Source organism: Castor canadensis, chromosome 1 (genome assembly GCF_047511655.1).
Source record: "Castor canadensis chromosome 1, mCasCan1.hap1v2, whole genome shotgun sequence".
In the NCBI taxonomy this organism is placed as follows: Eukaryota; Metazoa; Chordata; class Mammalia; order Rodentia; family Castoridae; genus Castor; species Castor canadensis.
In genome coordinates, this window is record NC_133386.1 from 72,886,333 (window position 1) to 72,911,842 (window position 25,510).

General features: G+C 43.7%; 1 protein-coding gene and 1 long non-coding RNA gene across 2 annotated transcripts in view; both read right to left on the reverse strand.

The window, feature by feature from the left end:
• Positions 1 to 74: 74 nt before the first annotated feature.
• Pnrc1 (proline rich nuclear receptor coactivator 1) lies at positions 75 to 3,362 on the reverse strand. The gene is made up of 2 exons (XM_020173706.2): positions 2,677 to 3,362; positions 75 to 1,175 (listed from the first exon to the last, which is right to left on the reverse strand). Exons 1-2 carry the CDS (start codon positions 3,214 to 3,216, stop codon positions 732 to 734), a joined length of 984 nt encoding a protein of 327 aa, XP_020029295.1. The 5' UTR covers positions 3,217 to 3,362; the 3' UTR covers positions 75 to 731.
• Positions 3,363 to 10,011: 6,649 nt separating this feature from the next.
• The window catches only part of LOC141424748 (uncharacterized), a 42,003-nt gene continuing 26,504 nt past the window's right edge, over positions 10,012 to 25,510 (reverse strand). Inside the window, exons 2-3 of the long non-coding RNA XR_012449630.1 lie at positions 14,947 to 15,179; positions 10,012 to 10,191 (exon numbers count right to left, since the gene is read on the reverse strand). This is a non-coding gene — a long non-coding RNA (uncharacterized lncRNA). The remainder of the gene's footprint in view (positions 10,192 to 14,946; positions 15,180 to 25,510) is intronic.

The window sequence follows — 25,510 nt, forward strand, 5'->3', positions numbered from 1 at the left end:
CCAATCACACAAAATCACCTCCTGGTCACACATTCAAACATGAAAAACAGTCATACACAAAGAGCCAAGACTACTTTAAAAGGGGGAAGGCCAAATTATTATTACTTTAAAATTTGATTACAACCAATTTTGTTGGCATTGAAATTAAGAGGCATTTTAAATTCGAATAGTAACTATATACCAAAACCTAGAAATTAAGTTTGGTAAAAACAGGAATAGTTTTCCAGTAATTACAGTTCAGATGGCAAAAATCAATTTAGGGGAATAGACAAACCCCACACTTACAATGATTGTGCCACAGATTTAAACTTCAGTAGTGCATTAGTAAACTGCTCACATTTAGATCTTCACTTTGAGATTTGACAGCTGTTTCTTGGGGAAAAAAAAGCTCTCAGTACCTTGTGCAAATAAATCAGTCTTTCATGTGCCTTAGCACACACTTAAAATTGCTCCACTGTATATATACAAAACACCTACCATGTTGGCAGGGCAAAATACATACTTTCATAACAAAACTATAATGTACCTCTCAAGTATGAACAATATACACATTATACATGGTATACAGTATTTACAAAATATAAAATATAATACAAGCTGTTTGTATGTAACTTTTAAAATTCATCTTTTGCACTTGTATGTTGCAACAAGGCAAATTTCCACTTCTGTACCAATTTTCTTATAGAGTCCAGGGATTTGGGAAATACTATGTTTTACATACACGCTGAAATCTAAGTTTGAACTTTCAGGAGCGTTTTTAAGTGTACTGCCATCAACTCCCTATTCTGGTTGGAATTTTCAACAGTGCTTCCCATCCAGTGACTAGGAGGCTTTGGAAGAACACTAGGAGAAGGTGGATCACTAAACTTTGCCCCAGCATAATTTTCCTTTTGGCTTACTTCAGTTAGAAATGCTGATTTCTTCAAATGAGTACTTTTACTGTCCTCAGTATTTTTAAAAGGCTTTTTTTCCTGCTTCTGAATTCTATCAGGCAAATCAGAATCCTGCCAAAAGTTATTTTCATTCCTTTTTGCAGAGGTGATCTTGGTTAGTGGCAAGTTACATTTGCTTTTCTGTCTGTTTGTCTTTGGCTGTTCACACAAGGGTATACCGTGCACAAGCTGGCTGTGGGGAAGGGCAATTTTCTCCGATTTTCCCATCTTTGATTTTAAAACCTACAAGAGAAGGAACAGGAAAAGTGAATACAGCTTTAAGGTAACAATCAGTTACAAACCGCACATTTTACTATTTTAAAGTTTCCCCTCTACTGTAATTTGATGGTTGTGTTTATCACTGGATGTCCAAATACGCATGCCTCTTAATCTGAATTAATCACGGCTGTTACCAGTATACAACATGAACCAGTTCTAAAATGCCCAATCTCAAAGTGACCCCAAATCCATCCTTCTACAAACCGTAAGCAAGAGTAATGAGCAAGTGTCTTCTGTGTGTCAGAAAGAAATGTTTAACATCTGCTTGTTAAAAACTTATTTCACTTAACTCTAATCACCTTCCTAAATGGGTAAGTATAAGGTAATCCATTCCTTACAACACTTAGGTTACAACCCCGTGCATTAAAGATCGCTGCCATTTGAAGAGCTTCCTCTTTACGACCGGTTCTCTAAGTTATCTTACCGGGCCAGGAAAACACTAAGTCGCCCCCAACCCCTGCCCCCCGCGGCCAAAAAAACCCACTAAAGCTCCTAGATTTTCAGGAATAGTTCAAGAGTCGTGGAATTTTGAAACTTGGACGATAGGAGGATAATTTAAGGAAAAATGGTGGGCAAATCTTGTAATTTTCCCCCCAAGGGCACAGCTAAACTGCAACTCTCAAACTACTATTTTTTGACCAAACGACAGTAACTTGTTTTCACGACCTCATTACGGAGTAGATCATTGAAATTAAAATCAATGGGGCGTTTTATTTTGATATGGTTACAAATCATTAGACACTTAATCGCTTTTAGAATTTTCATCCGTTTTACCCAAATAGGGGTCACGGGTTGGCATAAGGTCCGGCCAGCGATAAATGACAAGTACCTGCCACTATCCCCCGCCCCGCACAGGGGGACTGGCAAGTCATCGCTTCTGAGCAGGGTCCTGCCAACGTAGAAACACAAATCTTCTGAAGTAGGTCAGACCTGGGCGCGCCAGAGGCACACTTTGGTCTTCGCCAAAATCCAAACGACATCGGGCCGCTAGCGCCCGTCACTTCCCAATCTCCATGCCAGAGCAACGGAGCCAACCAGCTCGCTTGATGGACTAGGCACGGAGAACCACGGCCTCAAGAGGGCCCCGCTCCCCGCCGCGCCTCCTTCATGAGCGCCCGCGCGCTCAGCACGTAGCGCGCGCTGACGTCAGCCCCCCGCGGGCCCCGGCCCTCCCCCATGCCCGCGCGCGCCTGGAACGCCGAACCCCCCTGGAATGCCGCCAGCCTTCTAAATCCGGGCTGTTGCTGGGGCGCAGCCGCTCCTCTCATTGGCTGGCTGCCGGGAGCCAATCAGCGGCGCCAGCGCATGCCTCCCCTTCCCCCCTGCTCCCGCCCCCCCCCCATCCCCAGCAAGACGGAGCGGGCGTCACGGAAACTTCCCTCCCGAGTAAACAGCCGCCCTCACCCCGCCCCCACTCTCCCGACCCCTCCAGCCCGGGGCCCCAAACTCCGCCCGCGGCCCTTACCTCCTTTCTGAACGCGGGCTGTCCTGGCGCCGCGGGCCGCAGCGACGCGGGGACGGGGCTCGCACCCTCCGTTCGGGGTGCGGTGGCAGGAGCCGGGGCCGAGGCGGCGGCCCGGCCTGGGAGCTCCTGCACTCTGCTCGAGCCAGGCGCCTGGCTCCGGCCGCCCTCCAGGTTCGGCCTGTGTTGCTGGTACTGGTGGAAACGACTGGGCAGTTGGCCCGCCGGGCTGGCTCGCACCTTCTTCTTACGCCGCTTCTTCGGCGCTGCCCGTGGGGTGCCTCCCGCCGGGGCCAGGCTGCAGTTGGGCAGAGCTGGAGGAGCGCGAGGCTGCGGGGTCAGACAGGGGCCGTCTCCCCCTAGGAAGTGAGGCAGGAAGAGGGTCGGCGGCAGCGCCCGGGGGTCTGGGATCCGGGGTAAAGGCGGCGGAGCCGTGGTCACCAGCGGGAGGGCCCCGAAGTAACCGCGGGCGGAAAAGCCAAGCGGCGCAAGACGGCCGCCCAAGACGAGCGGCTCCCGCTGCGGGACGGAGACGACAGTCATAGCGCTGGGAGGCGGGTGGCTCGGCAGGAGAAGAGCAGGAGGAAGTGAAGCCGGTGATCACGGGACGGCGGATGCTGCTAAGAGAGCCACAGAAGAGTGCGTACCATGACTCGGGCGGAGGCGGCGCAGCAACAAATAGCTCCAGCCCGGGTTCCTAGTGTTGTTATCAGACGCCCCGCCCTGTGTCCACCCATCTCTCCGTGGGAGCCCAATCTGAATACAGCGGATAGGCCACGCCCCCCAGGCTCCGCCTCCACCGCTTCTGGGCGAGACACACACAAACAAGCAGCTTGCTGCAGCTGGGCACAAAGAGCGCACACTGCGCAGGCGCCGCCAACGGGCTCTTTCGGGAAGAGTCGGTCCCGCGAACAATGAAGTTAGGTTTCAGCCCCGCCTCCCCGAGACTCTCGCCGCTCGCCCCCGCGCTCGGCCGCGGTCAGCCGGGGAGGTCGGAATTGGGTTTGCTGAACTGGGTGGAGGAGGAGTTCGGAAGCATCAAGGCCCCTGATGAGTCTCAGCTACTGACCTTGGGGAAGTATCGGCTTTTTTTTTTTTTTTCTGTGCCTCTTATTTTAAGCACAACATTACAAACCTAATTGTTTTTAAAGATTTCAAAGAACAGGATTTCTTCCTTAGCAGCCGTGAAGATCACTCTACATTTAAACTGCATGTTGAGTGAAGTGTGGCTCACTTTTTTTCCCCGTTTACTCTGTTGAGCAACGCTGTTATTACCCCTGGTGATCATTGGAATTACAGGAGGAGTTTAAACTGAACTGGCTCTTCGATACACAAAAGTTCTCCATAAACCCATAAATGGGGATTAGAAGGCCGTCAAAGGGTCGTAGACTTTAAAATAGCCAGACTGCCCCTGACATTAGCGGCGGCAGCAAAGGGAGAAAATGAAACAGCTCCGCAGCTTGCTGTTAGGTTCCTTAACCAACCGTGGGTCCGTAGAAATCCCCGTGCTCACACGCACAAATCGTGGCCATCGTTTAGAGACCGTTTCAGGAACTGTTCTCTCAACATGTCTTATTTGACATTTGCAACGACCCTAATGAATAAGTGCTGTGCTGTATTTAGTTCAGTGTTTTTTTGGGGCGGTGCTAGGGGGTTGAACTTGGCCATGCGCTTATAACCAAGGAGAGGAAATTGAGGCTCGTGGAGGCCTCAGAGATTAGACAGTAAGTTAACATCGAAATCTTAACTCCTGTCCAGGTCCTAGTTGTTTTGTTTTGTTTTTTTTAATCACTGAAACTACGTGCTATCCTAGATTGTCGGTTGTTAGACACATCTTATTCTGTGTGTCTTCACATCCTCTAACCAAAAAATTTCAGATACGCAGTGATCAGTAAGTGCTAAAATAAATGTTTTGTGTTTGATAGCAAAGTTGGACCGATTGAATGTCCAGAACAATGCCCCCTAGTAACCTTGTATAAATTTTCAGCACATGTCATCGTGGTTGGTGGATTTTCTCATTGTGTCTAGCACAATTTGAATTTGCAGGCCTGCAAATTGAATTTTGGCTTAGAAACATGCTATATATCTTTATTGAAGTTGAATTTGAATGTTCTAATATGGCCTCAGCTGTGCTATTTTGAAAGTACACATAAGCCTTTCCCCTCCCACCGTCAAAAGCTAATTCTCAGAATTTTCTTCCTTTCTCCTGCTTTTTTTCTTTTTCTCCTTGGTGCTGGGGTTTGACCTCAGGGCCTCCACTTTGAGCTACTCCACCAGCCCTTTTTGTGATGGGTTTTTTCGAAGTAGGGTCTTGAAAAGCTGGTTTACAACTGTGATCCTTCTGACCTGTGCCTCATGAGTAGCTAGGATTACAGGCGTGAGCCACCAGTGCACAGCATGCTTTTTAAGAATTAGCTGCCCACTGAAGTCTTATCTTTTTTCATTTTGACTTGGTTTGGGGTGGGAGTTTTCTTAGTGGAACTGGGGGGTTGAACTCAGCACCTCTCACTTGCTAGACACAAGCACTTGAGCCTCGTTTTTGTTTTTGTTTTTGTTTTGAGAGAGGGTCTTGCTGATGTAGCCCTTGAACGCATCCCTGGTCCCACCTGGAAGGGTGCTTGCCAAAAATGCTGACCACAACAAAAACCAGACACACTCAAGTCACTTTACAACACAGAAACTGGTAATTTGTCTTCTTTAGATCCTCTGGACTGCTGACTCTTGCGCCAACCTTAGTGAAGGAGATAAGATGTACACAGCCCACGCTCCTAATGAGGCTGCTCTTTGAGACGCTGGACAACTGAGGTACCCACCTTTCTAGAACCCACATGCCTTCCCTTGAAAAAAAATATATATATATGATTCTCCCTTAGGGCACACAGTAAGATGGTCATTGAAAGGTGAGAGCCTACCATCTGCCAACATACTGCTTGTTAATAAAGCTCTCTCTCTCCACACCTTGCCTCTGGATTCATTGACTCCATCCACCCATCACAAACGCAAACTGAAGCTTGTGTGGTTACAATACAATATAAAGGCAAAGGTCAGATGTGTTTGCCTGGGCCTGAAAGGCCAAGCCTGGAGATAGCAAGACATTCCAAGGATAAATCTTGGAAAGACACTCAGGGTTCTTGAAGATTTTAATCCAGTGTCCATCTTGGTTTTATTTTTTTATCAAGCTAAGAGTTTTCTTCAGAAGGAATTTTAGAAAAAATACGGGATTAAAAAGTAAACCAGGTGTCAAAGATCAGGAAAAAGTGGTTAGTACCCAGGTATGAACTAAACACTTCACCTGCATTAGTAATTCACTGCTCTCTAAATTCTACTTCCTTGTCTTCTGGCCGCCTTTGTCTTGCTGACAGTTTCCTTCCATCCTCTTTCTTTCCCTGTCCCTTTTTAAAAAATTCTTTAACAGTCTCCCTTGAGTATCATCTTTTCTGTGTTCCTGGTCTGAATATCTTTCACTTCACTGTGATTTTATTTCCATTCCTCTATCTGTTGCTTATATATGTCTAAATTCTGAGTGACACTTGCATGGAAAAGCAGGAATTAATCCAACAAATTTTTGCTTAATTCTCAAGTTAATCTTTCAAATCTTTGAAATGATATTCCTTTAAACATAACCAGAAAATCACAATATTTAATAAAAAATTTCCCTAACATTTAAGCATTGATCATACTTTTTTAAACAAATAAATATACTCTGAAGAGGTTAATTAAAATGACAAGGTTTGTGTTAAAAAGCAAAGCTTAGCCAAGTGCTGCACTGAGTTCAAACCTTGTACTGAAAAAAAAAGTTTACCCTAATTTTCATAATGATGATAAAATTTTATACTGACATTTAAATTCATATACACTGATGGTTAATCCTGCTTTGACCTTCTTTTTTTTTTTTTTTTGGTAGTATTAGAGCTTGAACTCGGGCCTTCAAACTTGTGTGAGGCAAGCACCCTACTGCTTGAGCCTTGCCTTCCATCCGTAATGATTAATCTTGATTGGCTTGAAGAAAAGCCGAGGAGCTTATTAAGGCACACCTCTGGGTGTGTCTGAGCTCCCAGCGATGATCAGAAGGGCTCAGACCTACTGAATGGTTTAATCCATTGATAGGTTCAAACTTTGAATAAACTATTGGGAAGTGGTGGGACTCTGGAAGGTGGGACCTGGTTGGATGAAATAGGTCTCTGAGGGTGTCTTTGGGAACTAAATCTTCCCCTGGACCCTTCCTGATACTCTCTGCTTCCTGGAAGCTGTGGTGTGACCTGTTCTGCCCCACCATGCCCTCCATGATGAACTGAAATCTCTGAAACTTTAGGCAAACAAATTTTTCGCCTCTTAAGTTGTTCATGTCAGCTGTTGTGTCAAAATGATAAGAAAAGTAAGTAATACAGGAAATTGGTACCAGAGAGGTGGAATTGTTGCTGTGACTAAACCTGACCGTGGAGTTCAGACTTTGGAGGGAGGAATTTGGAAGGTTTTGGAGACGAGGCCTGGAGAAGTCCCATGCTGTACACAGAGTTTAATGAGAGGTTCTGGTGGGAGCTCCGAGCCGAATGCTATAGAAATGTGGACTGTAAATCGTCACAAGAATTTGGGAATTGGGCTAGAAGCCATTGTTACATGCTGACAGTCTACTTGTCTACAATTTGTTCTTGTCTTGAGACTTGTGGGGGGCTGAGTTTAAACTAACCCAGAGGAGGAAGTTTCTAGGCAGGCAGTCCAGCATTTAGGTTGTGGTGTGGATGTTGCTAGTGAGTTAATGCCAGCAGAGCAGGAAGACTTGAAGAGCTTGTATTTGGTCTGAAAAGCCAGTGCAAAGTTGGGGCTAAGGAAGGCGATTAGATAAAAAGACAAGGATTTTGCATCAGGACAATAGGACTTGGGACAGACCCCACCTATTACAGGCCTCAAGGCTATGGATAGTAAACCCGTTTGAATGCCTTTCCCTGGAGAAGAAAGCACCTCCAGGGCACTCTTCTCACACTGGTCTACCCAGGTTTTGTCTTCCTGCTTAGCCACCCAGGCACTCAAAGGCCTCTTCAGCCAAGGTCCCTGCTACTGCGCCAACTGGTCTTGGTGGCATCTATGGGGTGCTCATTTTGCAGGCAGGCAAAATGTAAGCATTATGGGTCATGGAGGAAAACTCAGGAGACTCCTCAGTGTGTAATAGGGTCAGAGTCTCTTCAGGCAGCCCAAGAGGGTGGTAAGCGAAACTATGAGATGAATCCAAAGATGTGGGGAAACCAAAGACTCCAGAAAACTAGAAATGTCAGAAGCATGGCAAGTCTGCCAAGAAAAGCTGCAGGCAACCCCAAAACAGAGGCTATGAGCACACAGGCCACCTCCGCGTACCCCCAATGCAAGACATGGAGCTACAGGCCTTAGTGTTTGCCCTGCTGGATTTTGGTCTTGCTTTGGTCCCATCCCTCCTTTCCATGCCCCCATCCCTCCCTTTTGGAATGGAAATGTTTACTCTGTGCCATTGTATAGTGGAAGCATATAACTTAGTTCTTGATTTTACAGGGCTTTACAGCTAAGAGTTTCCCTTGAGTCTCAGAGACCTTGAATTTGGACTTTTAAAAAAAAGTGATGGAAGCCAGGTGCTAGTGCCTCACACCTGTAATCCTAACTATTCTAGAGGCTGAGACCAGGAGGATTGTGATTGGAGGCCAGCCCAGGCAAATAGTTCTTACCATCTCCAAAATAACCAAAGCAAAATGGACTGCAGGTGTGGCTCAAGCTGTAGAGCACCTGCTTTGCAACAAGCCTTGAATTCAAACCCCAGTCCTACCAAAAAAAAAAAAAAAAAAGCAATGGAACTGTTAAGATTGTGGAGACTCCTGGAGGTAGACTAAATGCATTTTGCGTTATGAGCTAGCTATGAGCCTTTGGGGGCCAGAGGTGGAATGTATGGCTTGAATGTGAAGTATTCCCTAAGGGCTCGTGTAGAAGCTTGGTTCCCAGCTAAGGGCAATATTTCGGGAGGTCGTGGAAACTTTAGGAGGTGGGGCCTAACTGGAGGAAGTTGGTCCAAGGGGGTATAACTTCACAGGTTTTCCTGGCCCCCAATCTCTCCCTCTCTCTTTTTTTTTATGTTTGTTTTTTTTGTTTTTTTCTTGTGGTATTGTGATTTTTTGAACTCAGGGTCTACACTTTGAGCCACTCCACCAGCCCTTTTTTTTTTTATTTTGTGATGGGTTTTTTTGAGCTAGGGTCTCGCTAACTATTTCTCCAGGCTGGCTTTGAACCACAATCCTCCTGACCTCTGCCTCCTGAGTAGCTAGGATTATAGGTGTGAGCCACCGGTCTCAATATGTGAAGCAGGCAGACTGGCCTTGTTTTTTTTGTTTTTTGTTTTTTAGTTTTTTTAGTGGTACTGGGGTTTGAACTCAGAACTTTATGCTTGCTACACAGGTGTTCTATCATCTGAGCCACTCTGGCAGCCCTCTCTCCCTCTCTCTTTGCTTCCTTTCTGTCATGAGGTGAAGGACCTTCTGCCCTACCAGCACCCATCACTCTGATGTTCTGTTCTGTTCAAATGCATGGGGCCAATTAACCATGGAAGAGCCCTCCCAAACCTTGAGCCAAAACGAATCTTCCCTCCTTTAACTTGTTTATGTCAGAAAGTTGGTCATACTGAAGAGAAATGTAACTTGATAAATATGTATTATTGTTATAGGTTGAAATTAATGCTTTCATTGTCCCTCTACTTACCTCTTTCCGGAGTTGGAGTAACTTTACCTCAAGCTTTCTTGAACCTTCCTAAGGAATATGCAAGTCTCTGCAGGTTATACTTTGCACAAAGGTACCTGGCCCATGAGACAAGAGGAAGCTGAAATGCAGCTAAAATACAGCCCTCACTCTGCTGTTGTTGGGGTTTTTTTGGTGGTGGTTCTGGGGTTTGAACTCTGGGCCTTGCACTTACCAAACATGTGTTCTACCACTTGATCCACTCCTCTTACTCTGTTCTTGAAGTCACCTTCTAAAAAGGGCCACCATGAGGAAGGGATGTTGCTATTGTCTGTTTCTCCTTGAAATTCACATGTTAAATCTGTCATCAATGCAATAATGACAGAAGGTGGGGCCTCTGTTAGGGAGTTTAAGTCATGAGGTTGGAGCCCTTGTAAACAAGATTAGAGGCTTGAAAAAGACCCCTCCAGCCATGTGAGGACCAAGTAAGAAACTGCAATCTGCAACTAGAGGGAAGGCTTGCACCAGAAGTCAAATAGCTGCCACCATGATGTGGACTTGGTCTAGAAAGAAATTTCTCCCCCAGTATATATTTCATTAGCGCAGACTAGACAGACTGAGCCAGGAGTCTTTTTTTTTTTTATTGGTATGGATGCATCAAGAGGATTTGGGGCAGCTCTGGGTATATTAATAATTATACTTTTTTCTTTTGCAATACTGAGGATTGAAACCAGGACTATGTGCATGCTAGGCAAGCATTCTACAATTAAGCTAAGACTTGATTCTGTCTCATCCTTGTTGGCGGAGTGGCTCAAGTGATTCTCTCTCATCCTAAATATAAGCCAAAAAGAAAAAAGAAAAGAAAAGAAAAAAGTAGAAAAGAAAGAGAAAAACATCATTTAGAAGAAATGATATTTAATCCAATGCATCTTAGCTGGTTCACAGCCCAGGTTGTGCCTGCACTTCTGACTAGGCTCTCATTTTACATATTGACCAAACTTTTTCAATCCTTGCCATTCAACAGAACTATTTTTGTTCTGTTTTGGTTTGTTGGTGGGACTGGAGTTTGAACTCATAACTTCCCAGTTGCAAAACACTCTTTATCAGTTGAACCACACCTCCAGTCCATGTTGCTCTAGTTTTTTTTTTTTTTTTTTTTTTTTGCCCTGGGGCTTGAACTCAGGGCCTACAACTTGAGCCACTCCACCAGCCCTTTTTTTGTGTGCTAGGTTTGTTCAAGATAAACTATCTGCCCAGGCTAGCTTATCTCTGCCTCCTGAATAGCTAGGATTACAGATGTGAGCCACCTGCGCCCAGCTTGCTCTAGTTATTTTGGAGATAGGGTCTCCCCAACTATGCGTGGGCTGACCTCGAACCAAAATCCTCTCAATGTCAGCCTCCCAAGTAGCTAGGATTAGAAGTGTGAGCCACTAGCACCCAGCTCATTTACAGAACTTTTGTTACCTGGTGCCTCTCTCTGTAATACTGTATATTTTTAATGAAAGTTTCATTTGGCCAGCCTTTAGAAATTAGTTTATCATTATGAATAGACCTTAGCATTTTTTTTGCAAACTAATTTAGCTTCATTAACTAGTTATAATTAAAAGGGCCACTGAAAGGTTTTAACTTTTATAAAGACAGGGATAGAGTCTACATAGTTAGGTGTCTTCTTCATTCCACTTGGCAAATCATCTTGAATACACACCATTGAGTACTTGTTCCACTTGGTCACTGTGACTTCAGTACTGATCAGCTGATGGATCTCCCTTCTACCTGGTGTTCAGGTGTGACAAATGCTGTTTGTGTTCATTTGTTGTTGTCCTGGTTTTTTTTTATTGTTTTATTATTCATATGTGCATACAATGCTTGAGTCATTTCTCCCCCCTGCCCCCACCCTCTCCCTCTTTTCTTTCTGTTTTTTTGTGACAGGGTCTCACTATGTAGCCCTGGCTCTCCTCAAACTCGAGATCCTCCTGCCTCAGCTTCCCAAGTGTTAAGATTATAGGCATGTACACCATGCTTAGCTCTCTGTGTTCTTTTTTTGGTGGTACTGGGGTTTGAAATCAGGGCCTCACACTTACCAGGCAGGCACTTTTACCACTTGAGCCATTTCACCAGCCTGTACTGATGTTCCTTTTTTTTTAATGTGGTACTGAGGCTTGAACTCAGGGCCTACATCTTAGCTGCACCACTAGCCCTTTTTTGTGATCAGTTTTTTCCAAATAGGTCTCATGAACTATTTGCCTGTGCTGGCTTTGAACCTCCATGCTCCTGATCTCTGCCTCCTGAGTAGCTACAATTAAAGGTGTGAGCCATAGGTGCCTGGCTTATACTAATGTTCTCAATAAGTATTCCAGAATAACTTTCTCTATTAAAGAAAATAGAGAAAGGCAGACGTCTAAGAGGAGTACTTGGAGCAGTGTACAATTTATCAAGACTTAAATAAAATTAGGTTTTAAAAAGAGAGGGAGGCTGAGGCAAGAAGATTATAATTTCAAACCTAGCTAGGCTACCTAGAGAGTTCCAAGGCCATCCTAGGCTACACAGCAAGATCCTGTCTCAAAACAAAATCCAGGCACCGGTGACTCATGCCTGTAATCCCAGTGACCAAGTAGGCAAGGCAGTTAGTGGAAATTAGACAATATAGCTAGGACAGAAGGTCCCAGTGACCTTAAATGGTGGAAAGAAGGAAAAGCAGAATGGACCAGAATGAGGACACTACTGAGGACTAGGGCACTACTAATCAGAACATTGCAGACACAGCCAACCGGGATGATGCTTTCCACACACCTAATTAGCATAGAGATTGAGTGATGCCCTGAAGAAAATGGATAAAAGCCTCAGACCACTCACTGCTGCTTCTCTGTCTCAGCCTTTCTGAAACTCCTCCCATATGGGGCCTTTTCTTCTTTTTTCTTCTCTGCTTAATAAAACTGTTGTCCATGATTTTCATTCTGCGAAATTGCAAGACAAAGACCCTGGGCTCAAACAGTGCAATCATGTAAACAGCTAATTGGGAGGCTGATATCAAAAGGATCATGGGTCAGTGCCAGCCCTGATAAGTAATTCCTGAGATCCCATCTCCAAAATAACCACAGCAAAATGGATTGGAGGTGTGACTTAAGTGGTAGAGTGCCTGCTTTGCAAGTGGGAAGTCCTAAATTCAAACCCCAGTTCCACCAAAACAAATAAAAAAATCCAAAGAAAGAGAACATTTTTTTGTGTGTAAATTGTTAAGGTTTTTTTGTTGTTGTTGCAAGAATTCACTCAGTGCTGAACATGGTGGAGCACCTCTGTAATTCCAGCTACTTTGGGAGACTGCAGCAGGCAGGTCAAAAGAAACTTAGTGAGATCCTATCTCAATAATAATAATAATAATAATAATAATAGTGATGGGTGAGGGTAAAACTGAGTGGTAGAGCACTTGCCTAGCTTGTGCAAGGTCCTGGTTACCTAAAATAATGTATCTACTTTAGGAATATGCTTTAAGACAAGGGGAAGACAAGACGATGGACCACAGTCAGACCTCATAGTGCCCATAGAAGCTTATGGGCATAATAAGAATACAGCGTTGTATCTAACAGACCTGGAATGAAGATTAGAAACTCAAGATTTATTCAGAATCTAGGGCAGCCCTACTTGCCAGGTAATTTTATCACTTTTTTTTTTTTTTTTTTTTTTTTGGTGGGGTTGAACTCTGAGCTTCCCACTTGCAAAGCAGGCGCCCTATCACTTGAGTCACATCTCCAGTCCATTTTGCTCTGGTTATTTTGGAGATTGGGTATCTCATGTACTTGCCCAGGCTAGCTTTGAACTGCCATCCTCCCAATCTCAGCCTCTCAAGTAGCTAGAATTACAGATGTGAGCCACTGCACCTAGCTTATCACTTCTTAGCAGGCAATGTTTGTTGGTCCTTTCTCTAATGCTCTGGCATTCCCAAGACTCAACCACTCCTTCTCTTTGTTCTTTTTCTGTATTTCCACTTCCACTATCACTACTAAGTAGCTCAGTGTTTATCTAAAATTCAAATTCCAACTGGGCACCAGTGGCTCACACCTGTAATCCTAGCTGCTCAGGAGGCAGAGATCAGGAGGATTGCAATTTGAAGCCAGCCCAGGCAAATAGTTGACAAGACCCTACCTTGAAAATACCCAACACAGAAAGGGGCTGTCAGAATGGCTCAAGTATAAAGTGCCTGCCTAGCAAGCATGAGATCCTGAGTTCAAATTCCAGCAATGTCAAAAAAAAAAACAATAAATAAAATTCAAATTCCAGAGAGAGGTGAACTGAATGGTTCAGTTCAGATTGGTCCTGATTAAATGATTGGTCACTATCATCCCAGTTCAACATAACTTTCTTCCTAGGCCTGTCCTTATGACTTCTGGTCATAATAGTGAGCCAGGGTACAGACACATCTGTCTGTAAGGAAGCACTTAGGGTCATTCAGGGACTGTGGACATGACAAGCACTAGGAGGACCAACTCTCCCAGTGGCTTTGGTGTGAATGTAACTCCCCAAAATTCATGCATTGAAATCATAACCCCAATGTGATGGTATTAGATTAGTTCATGAGAGATCCCTCATGAATCAGTGCCCAAAAGGGCAAGAAAGACCCTCTGCCTTCCACCATGTAAGGACACAGCAAGAAATCAGAAGTAGCTGGTGGAGTGGCTCAAGTGGTAGAGCTCCCTGAGTTCAAACCCCAGTAACAACAACAACAAAAAAAAAAACAAGAAAGAAATCAGCAGCAGACTGGGGTGTGTGGCTCAAGTGGTAGTATGCTCATTCTGCTCCATCAAGAATTCAATCCCCAGTACTGCCAAAAAAATGAAAAAACAGCAGTCTACAACTCTGAAGAAGGCCTTCACCAAAACTGACCATGCTGACAACCTATCTCAGAATTCCCAGCCTCCAGAACTGTGAGAAACAAGTTTCTGCTGTTTTATAACCCACCCAGTGTAAGGACACCAGTTCACTGCAGAACCTACCTTCCAGGCACAAAATACCTTCTTCCTGTACTGACAAGTTCCAGGAATGCAAGGAAAGACATCTAGGGCAACTCTGGAGATTTCTAACTTCTCTTGGCAAAATGAAATCGTAGCAACACTGTCCCATTAACTCTGGTATTTGTTCATTTTCTATTACTGTAGCAAAATACAGAAGGCAGGCTAATTATAGAAAGAAAAGAGGGTTTTTTTGGCTCTTGGTTCTGCAGGGGCAAGGTTGTTGGGCTGCGTCTTGTGATAGCCTTCTTTCTGGCAGAGCCCTGATGTGGTGTAGGACATCACAAGAGAGAGGGAGTGTGTCTCTTCTGTCCTCTTTCCCTGTTATAAAGTCACAAGTATTCCATAATGGGGGCTCCTCCTTATATCTAGCCACACCACCTGCCGAAGGCGCCCCTTCCAAACACCGTCGTCAGATTCAGTTTCCCCACTCTTCGTACTTCACAGTGGGGATTAATTTACAACACATGAGACTTTGGGGGCACCCTCACACCATAGCACTTGATGAAGCTGGTGCCACGTGGAGGCTTCGGTTTTAATGTAAGGGCTATGCTCATCCTTCTCATTGCACTCCTTTACTTACCTGATTCTAGGCAAATAAGCTGAGAACCCCAAAATTAGATTGGAGGCAGTAAGGCAGGTGGAAATCAGTCACCTGGTGGGGGCAAATGGTCAAGCTGGGAGACCAGGTGAGGTGAGGAAAGTCAGGAGAGGAGACGACAACATAGAAGGGACAGCACCCAGACTTCTCAACCTGGCTGACGTGAGAGTCATACACAATCATCTTGATAGCAATGTGAAAATCCAAATTGTGCCCTGGGGGAAATATGTGATGACTTCAGTTTAGTAAGGTTATATTTTTCATGTTCTTCATTTTACAAACAAATGAATTGAAATTTGTATGTTTTGTCACTCAAAAACAAGAGTCCTCAAATAATTAAGGTACATTTTACTTCCTATGACCCTCCGATACACAAAGCATTCCTTCCTTCACTTGTTCAGTGCAAAACATGGAAACCCTTTTATTGATCATTCTGGTTGTCTTTGCTTATTTCACTTGACATCTTCAGAAATCAGAGTGAAATTACTTCCAAGAAGTTTAATATACATTAAGGAACGTGGAGTGAAATACACCTTGTTACATCTCATTTATTTTTCGGGTCCCCAGATAGTCAATTCAATCTGCTCTTCTAGTCAGCTAAAATTCCATGAGGAAAATAGCATATTTCATTTTTACAAAATACTGCAGTGTCCCAATTTTTGTAGTCTTTGAATTGAGAGTGATATGATCAGAGTAGAACTTCAGATTCTACAGTTCTTTCAACCATGCCACAGTAGAAAGTTACAAAATGAATACTTGTTTTACAATGATTTTTTAGCCCAAGACTATGTAGAGTTTTTTCCTTTAATTTGTAACCCAGATCTTAAAAAGAAAAATTAAACTTGGTCAATGATTTTTCTGGCAATTCTTTCTAAGAAAAGAATATTTTCATGTCCTGTTACAGGACATATCCAGAAAATTTTAAGATTTGTATGAAATAATCAAAGTGACATTTCCTGAATTATCTTTACCATGTCCTTCTTTCTAAGATTTAAGGTTTGTACAAGAAGACAAAACTGATATTCCCTAAATTATACCATTTTAAAAAATTGAACACATGCTGGGCACTGGTGGCTCACACCTCTAATCCTAGCTACTCAGGAGGCAGCGATCAGGAGGACCGAGGTTCAAAGCCAGCCTGGGCAAGGGAGATCCTTGAGAGACCCTATCTTGAAAAAACCCATCACATAAAAGGGCTGGTAGAGTGACTCAAGGCATACACCACTACTGCAAAAAAAAAAAAAATCAACACACAAGACTGGATATTTGGCTCAAGCAGTAGAGTACCTGCTTAACAAGAGCAAAGCCCTGAGTTCAAACCTGAGTCTCACCAAAAAAATAAAAGAGCACATAGAGAAAACCAAAAGAGTGTTTGAATTATAGAGTTGATGAACAAGTATGGCCACCTTCAGACAGATCTCAGAAGGAACATATGGTGATGATATTTTGCCAAGTTTTATTTGAAATATTGATTATGACTTGAAGCCAAATATGACTCATTGCTATAAATGCTGTATCTAAAATGATGTCATTAGCCTCTTGCATTTCAGGGGCGGTATCAGATAATATTTTAGCCTAAGTAGTACAGTAAATTAGTATATTACAGTTATTCTTAATACAAGTACCTATATTGTGATTCATCTAAATGTTGACAGCTGTTTCTTTTCTTTCTTGAGATGGGGTTTCACTATGTAGTCCAGGCTGGACTTGAACTCAAAATCCCCTTGCGTTAGCTTTCTGAATACTAGAATAACCACACCTGGCCATATTCCTTCCTTCTTCCCTTTCTCCTTCCCTCCTTCCTTCCTTTTTCCTTCGAGACAGGGTCTTGCTGTGTAACCCAGGCTATCCTCCTGCCTCAGCCTCCAGAGGCTGTGATTACAGGAGTGTGCCCTTGCAGTCTGTTTTCTTAAATTTCTTATATTCTTTAATTTGAGTGTTCTTTAAGATACAGCCCACTAATATTGATCATCCATTAGTGACCCCCACTTGTTAAGAATTCATGCTCCACACCCAGAGTCTACAATTTTTTATTGCTTTTTTTTTTTTTTGGTGGGACTGGGGTTTGAACTCAGAGCTTCATACTTGCAAAACTGGTTGGCACTCTACTGCTTGAGCCACACCTCCAATCCATTTTGCTCTGGTTATTTTGGAGATGGGGTCTTACAAACTATTTGCCTGGGCTGGCCTCAATCCACGATCCTCCTGATTTTAGCCTCCCAAATAGCTAGGATTACAGGCACGAGCCACCAGCTTCTGCTTAATCTCTTACTGCTATATCCTAAAGTAGCCAAGGAAGGAGCATCAGATTTTTGTTTGTTTTCAATGGCACCAGTGTTGAACTCAGGGTCACCTGAGCCATGCCCTCCAATCCTTCTTGTTTCAGTTATTTTTTTCAAGTAGGGGCTTTAGTTTTTGCTAGGGTCAACCTTGGACTTTGATCCTCCTATCTATGGCCTCCTACCTACATGGGATGGCAGTTGTGCACCACTATGCCCAGTTAACTGATTGGGATGGGATCTTCCTAACTTTTTGTCTTGCCTGGCCTTGAACTCATTCTCCTAATCTTTGCCTCACAAATAGCTGGGATTACAGGTGTGAGCCACTGTGACTAGCTGCTTGTTTTTTGAGCCAAGGTCTCACTATGTAGCTCAGCCTGAGCTCAAATTTGTGATCCTCCTGCTTCAACCTCCCAAGTGTTGAAATCATAGCATGTACCACCATGCCTGCTAGATAACCAGATTTTTGAGGATCAAATCAAACAAACAAACAGCAATAAGAGGAACTTGTAGGTTACAGAGACAATAGAAGAAAAATTCTAAGAACCCTTGTGTATCAACTTAGAGAAAAGTCACTTTGTAAGGCAGACACCTCATGGTTTCAGAGGGCATGACCACTTGGCCCTGTTGCTTTGGGCTGGTGGTGGCAAGGGTGTATGACAGAGGAAGTCAAGAAGCAAAGAGAGGCCGGGCCAGTGGCTCATGCCTTTAAGCCTAGCTACTCAGGAGGCGGGAGCAGCATCCCTGCAGCTCTGTGGACAGGACATGGAAAGGGTGGTCGGCCCTATTTCATTTTATTTCATTGTGAGACAGGGTCTTGCTGTGTTGCCTCCACTAATCCCTGAGCTGGCAATCCTCCAGTCTTAGCCTCCTTAGTAGCTGGGATTACAGGAGTGTCCCACCACGCCTAGCCTGTTTTACCCCATTTTGATGGTTCTCTTCACGTAACAGGTACTTACACTGTTCTTGCTGAAAATCACTGACTCGTTACTTGGGACCATGGATTAACTGAAAGTAGGTAGCCACCTATCAGCCAGCAATGACTCTTTCTTTTTTTCTTTTCTTTTGTTTTTGGTAACAAGGCCTGTCCTGACCAATCCTGAGACAAAGACAGCCTGACCACCTGCTGCTGCCTGTGACCCAGTGAGCACACCTGCACCTGGGACTGTTCAATCATTACGCATTCCTCTCCTCTGCCCCCAGTTCTTCCTCTTGCTTTGTTTGGTTGGTTTTTTGCGGTACTGGGGCTCGAACACAGCCTCACACTAAGTCAAGCGCTCTCCCACTTGAGCCACTCCACCAGCCCTGTTCCGTTTTTTTTTTTTTTGCAAAACTTTATTGAAAGAAAAGGGAAAAAAAGAAGAAGAGAAAGCACCACAAGAGAAGCAGTGGGCTCTTGCCAGGTGGCATAGAAGCTTGTGTTGAGTATTTTTGAGATAGGGTCTCACTCTCATTTTGCCCAGGCTGGTCTTGAACCTCGATCCTCTGGTCTCTTTCTCCTAAGTGTTAGGGTGAACAAAAGGAAGCCATGTTAGAAATGGACCACCTTCCCCTTGAAGGTGACTTACTGAAAACTCTCCACCTTGCCCTAAAGAACAATAGACAGCTACCTTTAGCCATTTACTAGAAACTCCTCACCTGGCCTAGAAGGAGTTATTAAGGGAAGGCCCTTAAGTCAGTATCTCCAGAGGGTCAGAAGGCTATTGAGGATTATCCTACTCAGTGACCTTCCTGGGACTTCTCCACCCACCTCATAAATACCCCCAGCTCTCTTGCTGGGATCCCCTCTGTAGGACCACTTGTGTACATTAAACCCTGGGGTGGCATTTCAGCTGTCTCCCTGTCTATCCATTCCATGTCGTTCTTTCATACTAATACTAAGTAGCTAGGATTGCAGGCATGAGCCATCCGCACCCAGTTTTACTGTACTTTTTTCTTTTATTTATGTATTTGCACGTGTGTGTGTGTGTGTGTGTGTGTGTGTGTGTGTGTGTGTGTGTGGTACTGGGGCTTGAACTCAGGGCCTACACCTTGAGCCACTTCATCAGTCCTTTTTTGTGATAGGTTTTTTTTGAGATAGGGTCTCACCAGCTATACCAACTATTTGCCTGGGCTGGCTTTAAGTCTTGATCCTCCTGTTTTCCAGATCATTCCAGAAGCAGAGTACAGGGCCAGCTTCAAGAGGACGATTACAGCCTCTGTACTGTACAGTTCCACCACAGATGGCCACTTGAGCAAGTCACCGCCTTCATAGTCATTTCATTATTTTTCTTAATTACTTTTTTTTTTTTGGTGGTTGGGACTTGAACTAAGGGCCTTGAATTTGCAAGGTAGGTACCACTTGAACTGTCCTCTAGTCCTGTGTAGTGATGGATTTTTTTCTAGATAAGCTCTCAAGAACTATTTGCTAGGCTGGCCTCAAACCTTGATCCTTCCAAGCCCTGTCTCCCAAGTAGCTAGGATTATAGGTGTGAGCCACCAGCCCCCAGTTTACCAATTTCTTTTTTTTTTTTTTTTTTCAGTACTGGGGTTTGAACTTAGGGTCTACACTTTGAACTACTCCACTAGACCTTTTTTTTGTGAAGGGATTTTTTTTCAAGATAGGATCACCTGAACTATTTGCCCTGACTGGCTTCGAACCACAATCTTCCTGATCTCTGCCTCCTGAGTAGCTAGGATTACAGGAGTGAGCCACCAGTGCTAGGCACCATTTTCTTGATGAGATCATTTCTTGGACTTTATAATATTCAAATTAATAACCACTTATGTCTGATATTTCTTTTTGAATTTTTTTTTTTTACTTTTTGTATTGCTGGGGATTGAACCCAGTGCCTCTGTGCATGAAATGCAAGTCCTTTACCACTTGAGCCACTCCCCCAGATTTTGTTTTATTTCTTATTTTTTGTCTTATTTTTCAGATAGCACACTAAGCCTAAATTCAGCAATGTTGTATCAGCAGAAAGATGCATAAATGCAACAAAACAGCAAGGGAAGGGAAGTCAAAAGGGAAAAGAAAGATGTGACCTGCTGTGTCATGAAGTTTGGGCTACTATCAAAGAGACCCCAGTGGAGATTCTAATTTGCATCCAAGGAAAACAGAACTTTCTGTTCATATCACTTAACACATTGTGAACAGAGTTGAGAATTAAATAAAGTTACATCACAAGTCTGCATCTAGCAGGGTATGGTGATATACACCTGCAATCCCAGCACTAAGGAGGCTGAGGCAGGAGGATTGAAAGTTCCAGGCCAGCCTGGGTTACACAGAGTTCCAGGCCACCCTAAGCAACAAAGTGAACCCTTGTATCAACCCTGCCTTTCCCCGAAAATTTGAAATACACAATTTGTTCACTTTTTATGTAAATGAAATAAGAATTTTAAACACACAGAAAGATCTTAGAAAGATCCCTTGCCCTCTTCTACAATATGAGTTACAGTGAGGACATAGCCAGCTGTCCACAAAGTAATGTGTATTGACCAGGCATCTAATATGTTAGTACCTTGATCTTGAATCTGCTGGCCTCCAGAACCATGAGAAACAAATGTCTGTTTTTTATAAGCCACCTACTCTATATATTTTGTTATAGCAGCCCAACAGACTGAGACCAGTCCTTTACCCATTTTGTTTATTTATTTGTTTTTGAGACCAATCTCCCTAAACTTCCTCAGGTGGCCTTAAACTCTTAGTCCTCGTGACTCCACCTTCCAAATACCTGAGGTTATAGGTGTGCAGCACTAGGCCCTGTCCTGCCCATCTTTTTGTTGTTGGGCTGTGAGTGTTTTTTTTATATTCTGTAAACTGCACTGTTACCAGCTATATTTAACTTTTTAAAATATGGCAGCAAGAACAAACTCTCTGCCAATTTTGGGTCAGGAAATTCTCCAAAATATCAAGGTTTTTAGATTGTTCATATTCACCTTAAGTTAAATCCCCAAACTCAAGAAGCATCTAAGGCCAGGCACCAGTGGCTCGCTCTTGTAATCCCAGCTACTCAGGAGGCAGAGATCAGGTTCAAATCCAGCCCAGGCAAATAGTTAGCAAGACCCTACCCTGAAAAAACCCATCACAAAGACAGGGCTGGTGGAGTGGCTTGAGGTATAGGCCCTGAGTTCAAATCCCTACTACAAAAAAAAGCATCTAAGAACACCCTATTCTTCCTACCATCAGTAGTCTCCATTTTAGAAGTTTTCTTTATTATCTTCTGTCCTCAAATTCCTCCCAAGACACCTCAGAGACAATCACTGCCATGTCTCAGTGGTGTCAGGTGATTCTGAATTGCTCTTATTTTGCCCTTTTTCTTATAACTCTTCTGAGATTAAACTTCAAACTTGTTCTTTTTAATCATCCATGCTCAGTATAGAAATGGTAGTTTTTTGTAACTGTTTGCAGTAAATTAAAGTATGTCACTACCTATTAGGAAAATCAGGATCTTTGGTTTTGTTGTGTTTTGTTTTCAGGGAGCTGACTGGAAGGAAGTAGAATTAAACACTATCTAGTAAATGAAATGGTGGGAGTTGAAAGTTGAGCTGATTTCTGTCAGTGATTTTTCAATCAGCAAAAAGAAGGGTCGGTGGAGTGGCTTAAGTGGTAGAGGACTTGCCTAGCAAGTGTGAGGCCCTGAGTTCAAACTGCAACATCATCAAAGAAAAAAAGTAGAAACAGCTCAGATGTCTACCAAACAATGAATGAATAAGCAAGATACTGCATATCGATATGCTGTAATAGTAACTGACCAAAAAAAAAGGAATGACTGCTGATGTGTGTCACAACACGTGTGAGACTTGGAAAGACTGTGCTCAGTGGAAGAAGCCAGAAACCAAAGGCCACATATTGTGCAATTGTATTTATATGAAGTGTCCAGAAAAGGGAAATCCAGTGACATACAGTAGACTAGTGGTTGCCAGGGGCTGGGGGAAGAGGGAAATGAGAAGTGACTGCTAAGGGAATACAGGATTTCTTTTAGAGTTGATAAAATAAGTTGTAAAATAAAATAGTGGTGATGGTCACTTACACAATTCTATAAATATAACAAAATCCAATGAATTATAAAATCTTTTGGCAATATTAGGGTTTGAACTCAGAGCTTTCACACTTTCTAAGCAGGTGCTCTTACCACTTGAGCCACTCTACCAGTTCTTTTTTTGTGATGGGTTTTGTCAAGATAGGCTCTCATAACTATTTGCCCAGGCTGCCTTTGAACTGTGATCCTCCTAATATCTGCCTCCTGGGTAGCTAGGATTATAGGTGTTGAGCCACTGGTGCCCGACTATAAAATGAATTCTTAGAGAGACAGAAATATTCTGTTTCAAAATGAGAACTTCATCTCTCTGGGTTCTGTATCAATTAATTCATCTGTTGTTTTAATGTCAACATGTCCCTTGAAATACCACATCTTCCTTCTCTGGGCAATGCTGTGCTGATGTAGGTAGAAGTCTGTGGAAGCTTTTGGATTTTGAAGAGATAAAAGCTGAGTTCCTCTGGTTGCAGATGGTATGGGGTCCTGCATGCTGATCATAGGTGTAATATGTCGCCCCACTTGTTTACATTACAGAATCAAGCAGGCCATTTAGCTGAGACCTTTTTGTGAATCACAGGAACCAACACATTAGACCATAAACTAAAAACTTTCTTTACTCTAAGGCCATCAGTGGAAGCTAAAAGGAAAAAATGTAAGACTGCCCTGTAGAAGGTAAGTTTTGTTTGTTTGTTTGTTTTGGTACTGGGGTTTGAACTCAGGGCCTACACCTTGAGCCATTCCACTACTCCTTTTTTGTGATGGATTTTTTTCAAAATAGGGTCTTGTGAACTACTTGCCAGGCTGGCTTTGAACTGAGATCTTCTTCATCTCTGCCTCCTGAGTAGCTAGGATTACAGGCATGAGCTACAGCACCAGGCTAGATGGAGCTTTTTGCATTAGAAAAGAAGATATGTGTTCTAGAAGAATTTGAGGATAACTCTCAAAAAACAGGTGGATATAGGGTGGTGAGTAGAAAGTCTTCTGGTTCGCAGCATTGAATAAGAACACCAGAGTCCACTCAATGCTCGTTTGCTAAAAACCTTTCGTGTGCCTTCCATGTACCAAACACAATATTGGGTTCAGGATTTTCTGTTGTTAAACAAGGTCACTGTTTAGAACACTTAAACAGTAATGTAGGGCAATAAAGCAAAAGATGTCACAAGCCATATAGGACTGAATATAGTAGAGACAGTTCAGTCCTTAGCATTTTAGAGAAGGCCTTGACAAGTTCCAAGTACAAAGGTTGGGTCTGATCTGTTTACTACAATACTCCAGCTCCTCCCTGTCTGAGACCCAGATCCTTCTCCACACGCCCAGCTGGTTGACCACTACTGAGACAGATTTGTTCATAAATTTAGCCTACTGTTTGGGGGGAGCGGACCGAGACTTCCATCCAGGGCCTCACACATACTAGGCAAGCACTCTACCACTGAGCTATACCCCCAGACCCGTACGTGAACTTGTTTTTTGTTTTTTAACATTTTTTGGCATATATTAAATTGTACAGGGGGAGTTCATTGTGACATTTCCATATATACTTACAATGTACCTTGCTATACCTGAACTTTTTTTTTTTGGTGGGATTGGGATTTGAACTCAGGGCTTCACACTTGCAAAATAGGCACTCTACTGCTCGAGCCACACCTCCAGTGTAGGTGTGAGCCACTGGCACTCAGTATATCTGAGCTTCTTCACCCGCTGTCTCTGCTTACTGAAAACGCATGGGGTGATTTCTTCCCCATCCCCTTCCTGGGAAGTCACGTCCACTGGTTGTGACCCCAGACCAACACACTCTCTTAGCCTAGCTTCCTGCTCAAGGCTGTGCTGTTCCACACATTACTGAGCGTGTGTGCAAGTGCAGCCAAGAGGCTGGAGGTGGGGAGGGGAAAGCCTGGGATTCTACCCCCATTAGAATCTGGGGGTCCCCAGGACTGGGGGCTCTCCAGCAAAGGAGACCAGAATTGCTGCAGCCTCCACTGCTCTAGGATGCCCACTTTCAACATGTAGTCACAGAGCCTCCGAGGTCCCTGACATCTCCCTTTTCCAGCTGCTACCTTCATAGGGCTAGACGTCAATCAAAACAGCACAACCCACTGAATACACAGCAGACATGCGAGTACAGATGCCTTCCATCAAGTCAGGCACCAGAGACTGGCAAAAAAGATGATGCCACTCTTAGTAGTTACTGTTTTGGAAACTAGAGCTATGAGTTATATAAAAATGTAATTCATACGAGCATACAATATGTTTTTATTGCTAACTTTATTTTTAGTTTATTTTCTTTGCAGCACTGGGGTTTGAACTCTGGGCCTTCACCTTGAGCCACTCCACCAGCCCTTTTCTGTGATTGTTATTTTTGAGATAGGGTCTCTCAAACAATTTCCTTGGGCTGGCTCAAACCACGAACCTCCTGATCTCTGCCTCCTGAGTAGCTAGGATTACAGGCGTGAGCCACCAGTGCCTGGCTTTTTTTTTTTCCATTCATTCATTCGTTTATTTTACAGTATCAGGGATTGAATTTAGGGCCTTATGCTTGCTAGGCTCTACCACTTGAGCCACACCCCCAGATCTTTTACTTTTCTTTTTTTTGGCAGCATTAAGGTCTGAACTCGGGGCTTTGTGCCTGCTAGGTAGGCTCTCTACCACTTGGCCATGCCTCCATCCTAGGGTCTCACACTTTTGCCCAGGTTGGCCTCAGATCCAAATCTTTCCTCTGCCTCCTGAGTAGCTGGGATTACAGGCATGTACTACCATGTCCAGCCCTTAACTTTAAATACATTAGTAAATATTACTAAAGTTTTTGCTTTAAGAAATACTGATATAACCCATGTAAAGAAAACATCTTGGCATCCTCAACAATTTTTAAGAGTGAGGGGATTCTGAGATTTAAAGGTCTGAGAACTGCTGCCCTAGTCTCTTGGTCCTGATCGGTTCTTTTTGCCCTTCCTGAGGGACCTCCCCAAGACCCATGGCTTTAACTTCCTCCTTCAAGCTGGTGGCTCCAGGGGCAGCACATGAGCTTCTGCATGCTGCTATTTCCCTGGTGATCAGGGAAATTCCATTTCTCCTGAGAGTTGAATTGGATAAGCCTATCCACAGCAGGTGACACCTGGAAGAGCATGACTTTATGACACACTGGGGATAATTGAAAATGCTAGGGTCCTTTCTTGTCAAGGTTACCAAAGGTGGTATGTACACACCAGTGAGGGAGGAAATAAAGTAACAGGATAAAGGTTGTGCGTGTGTATG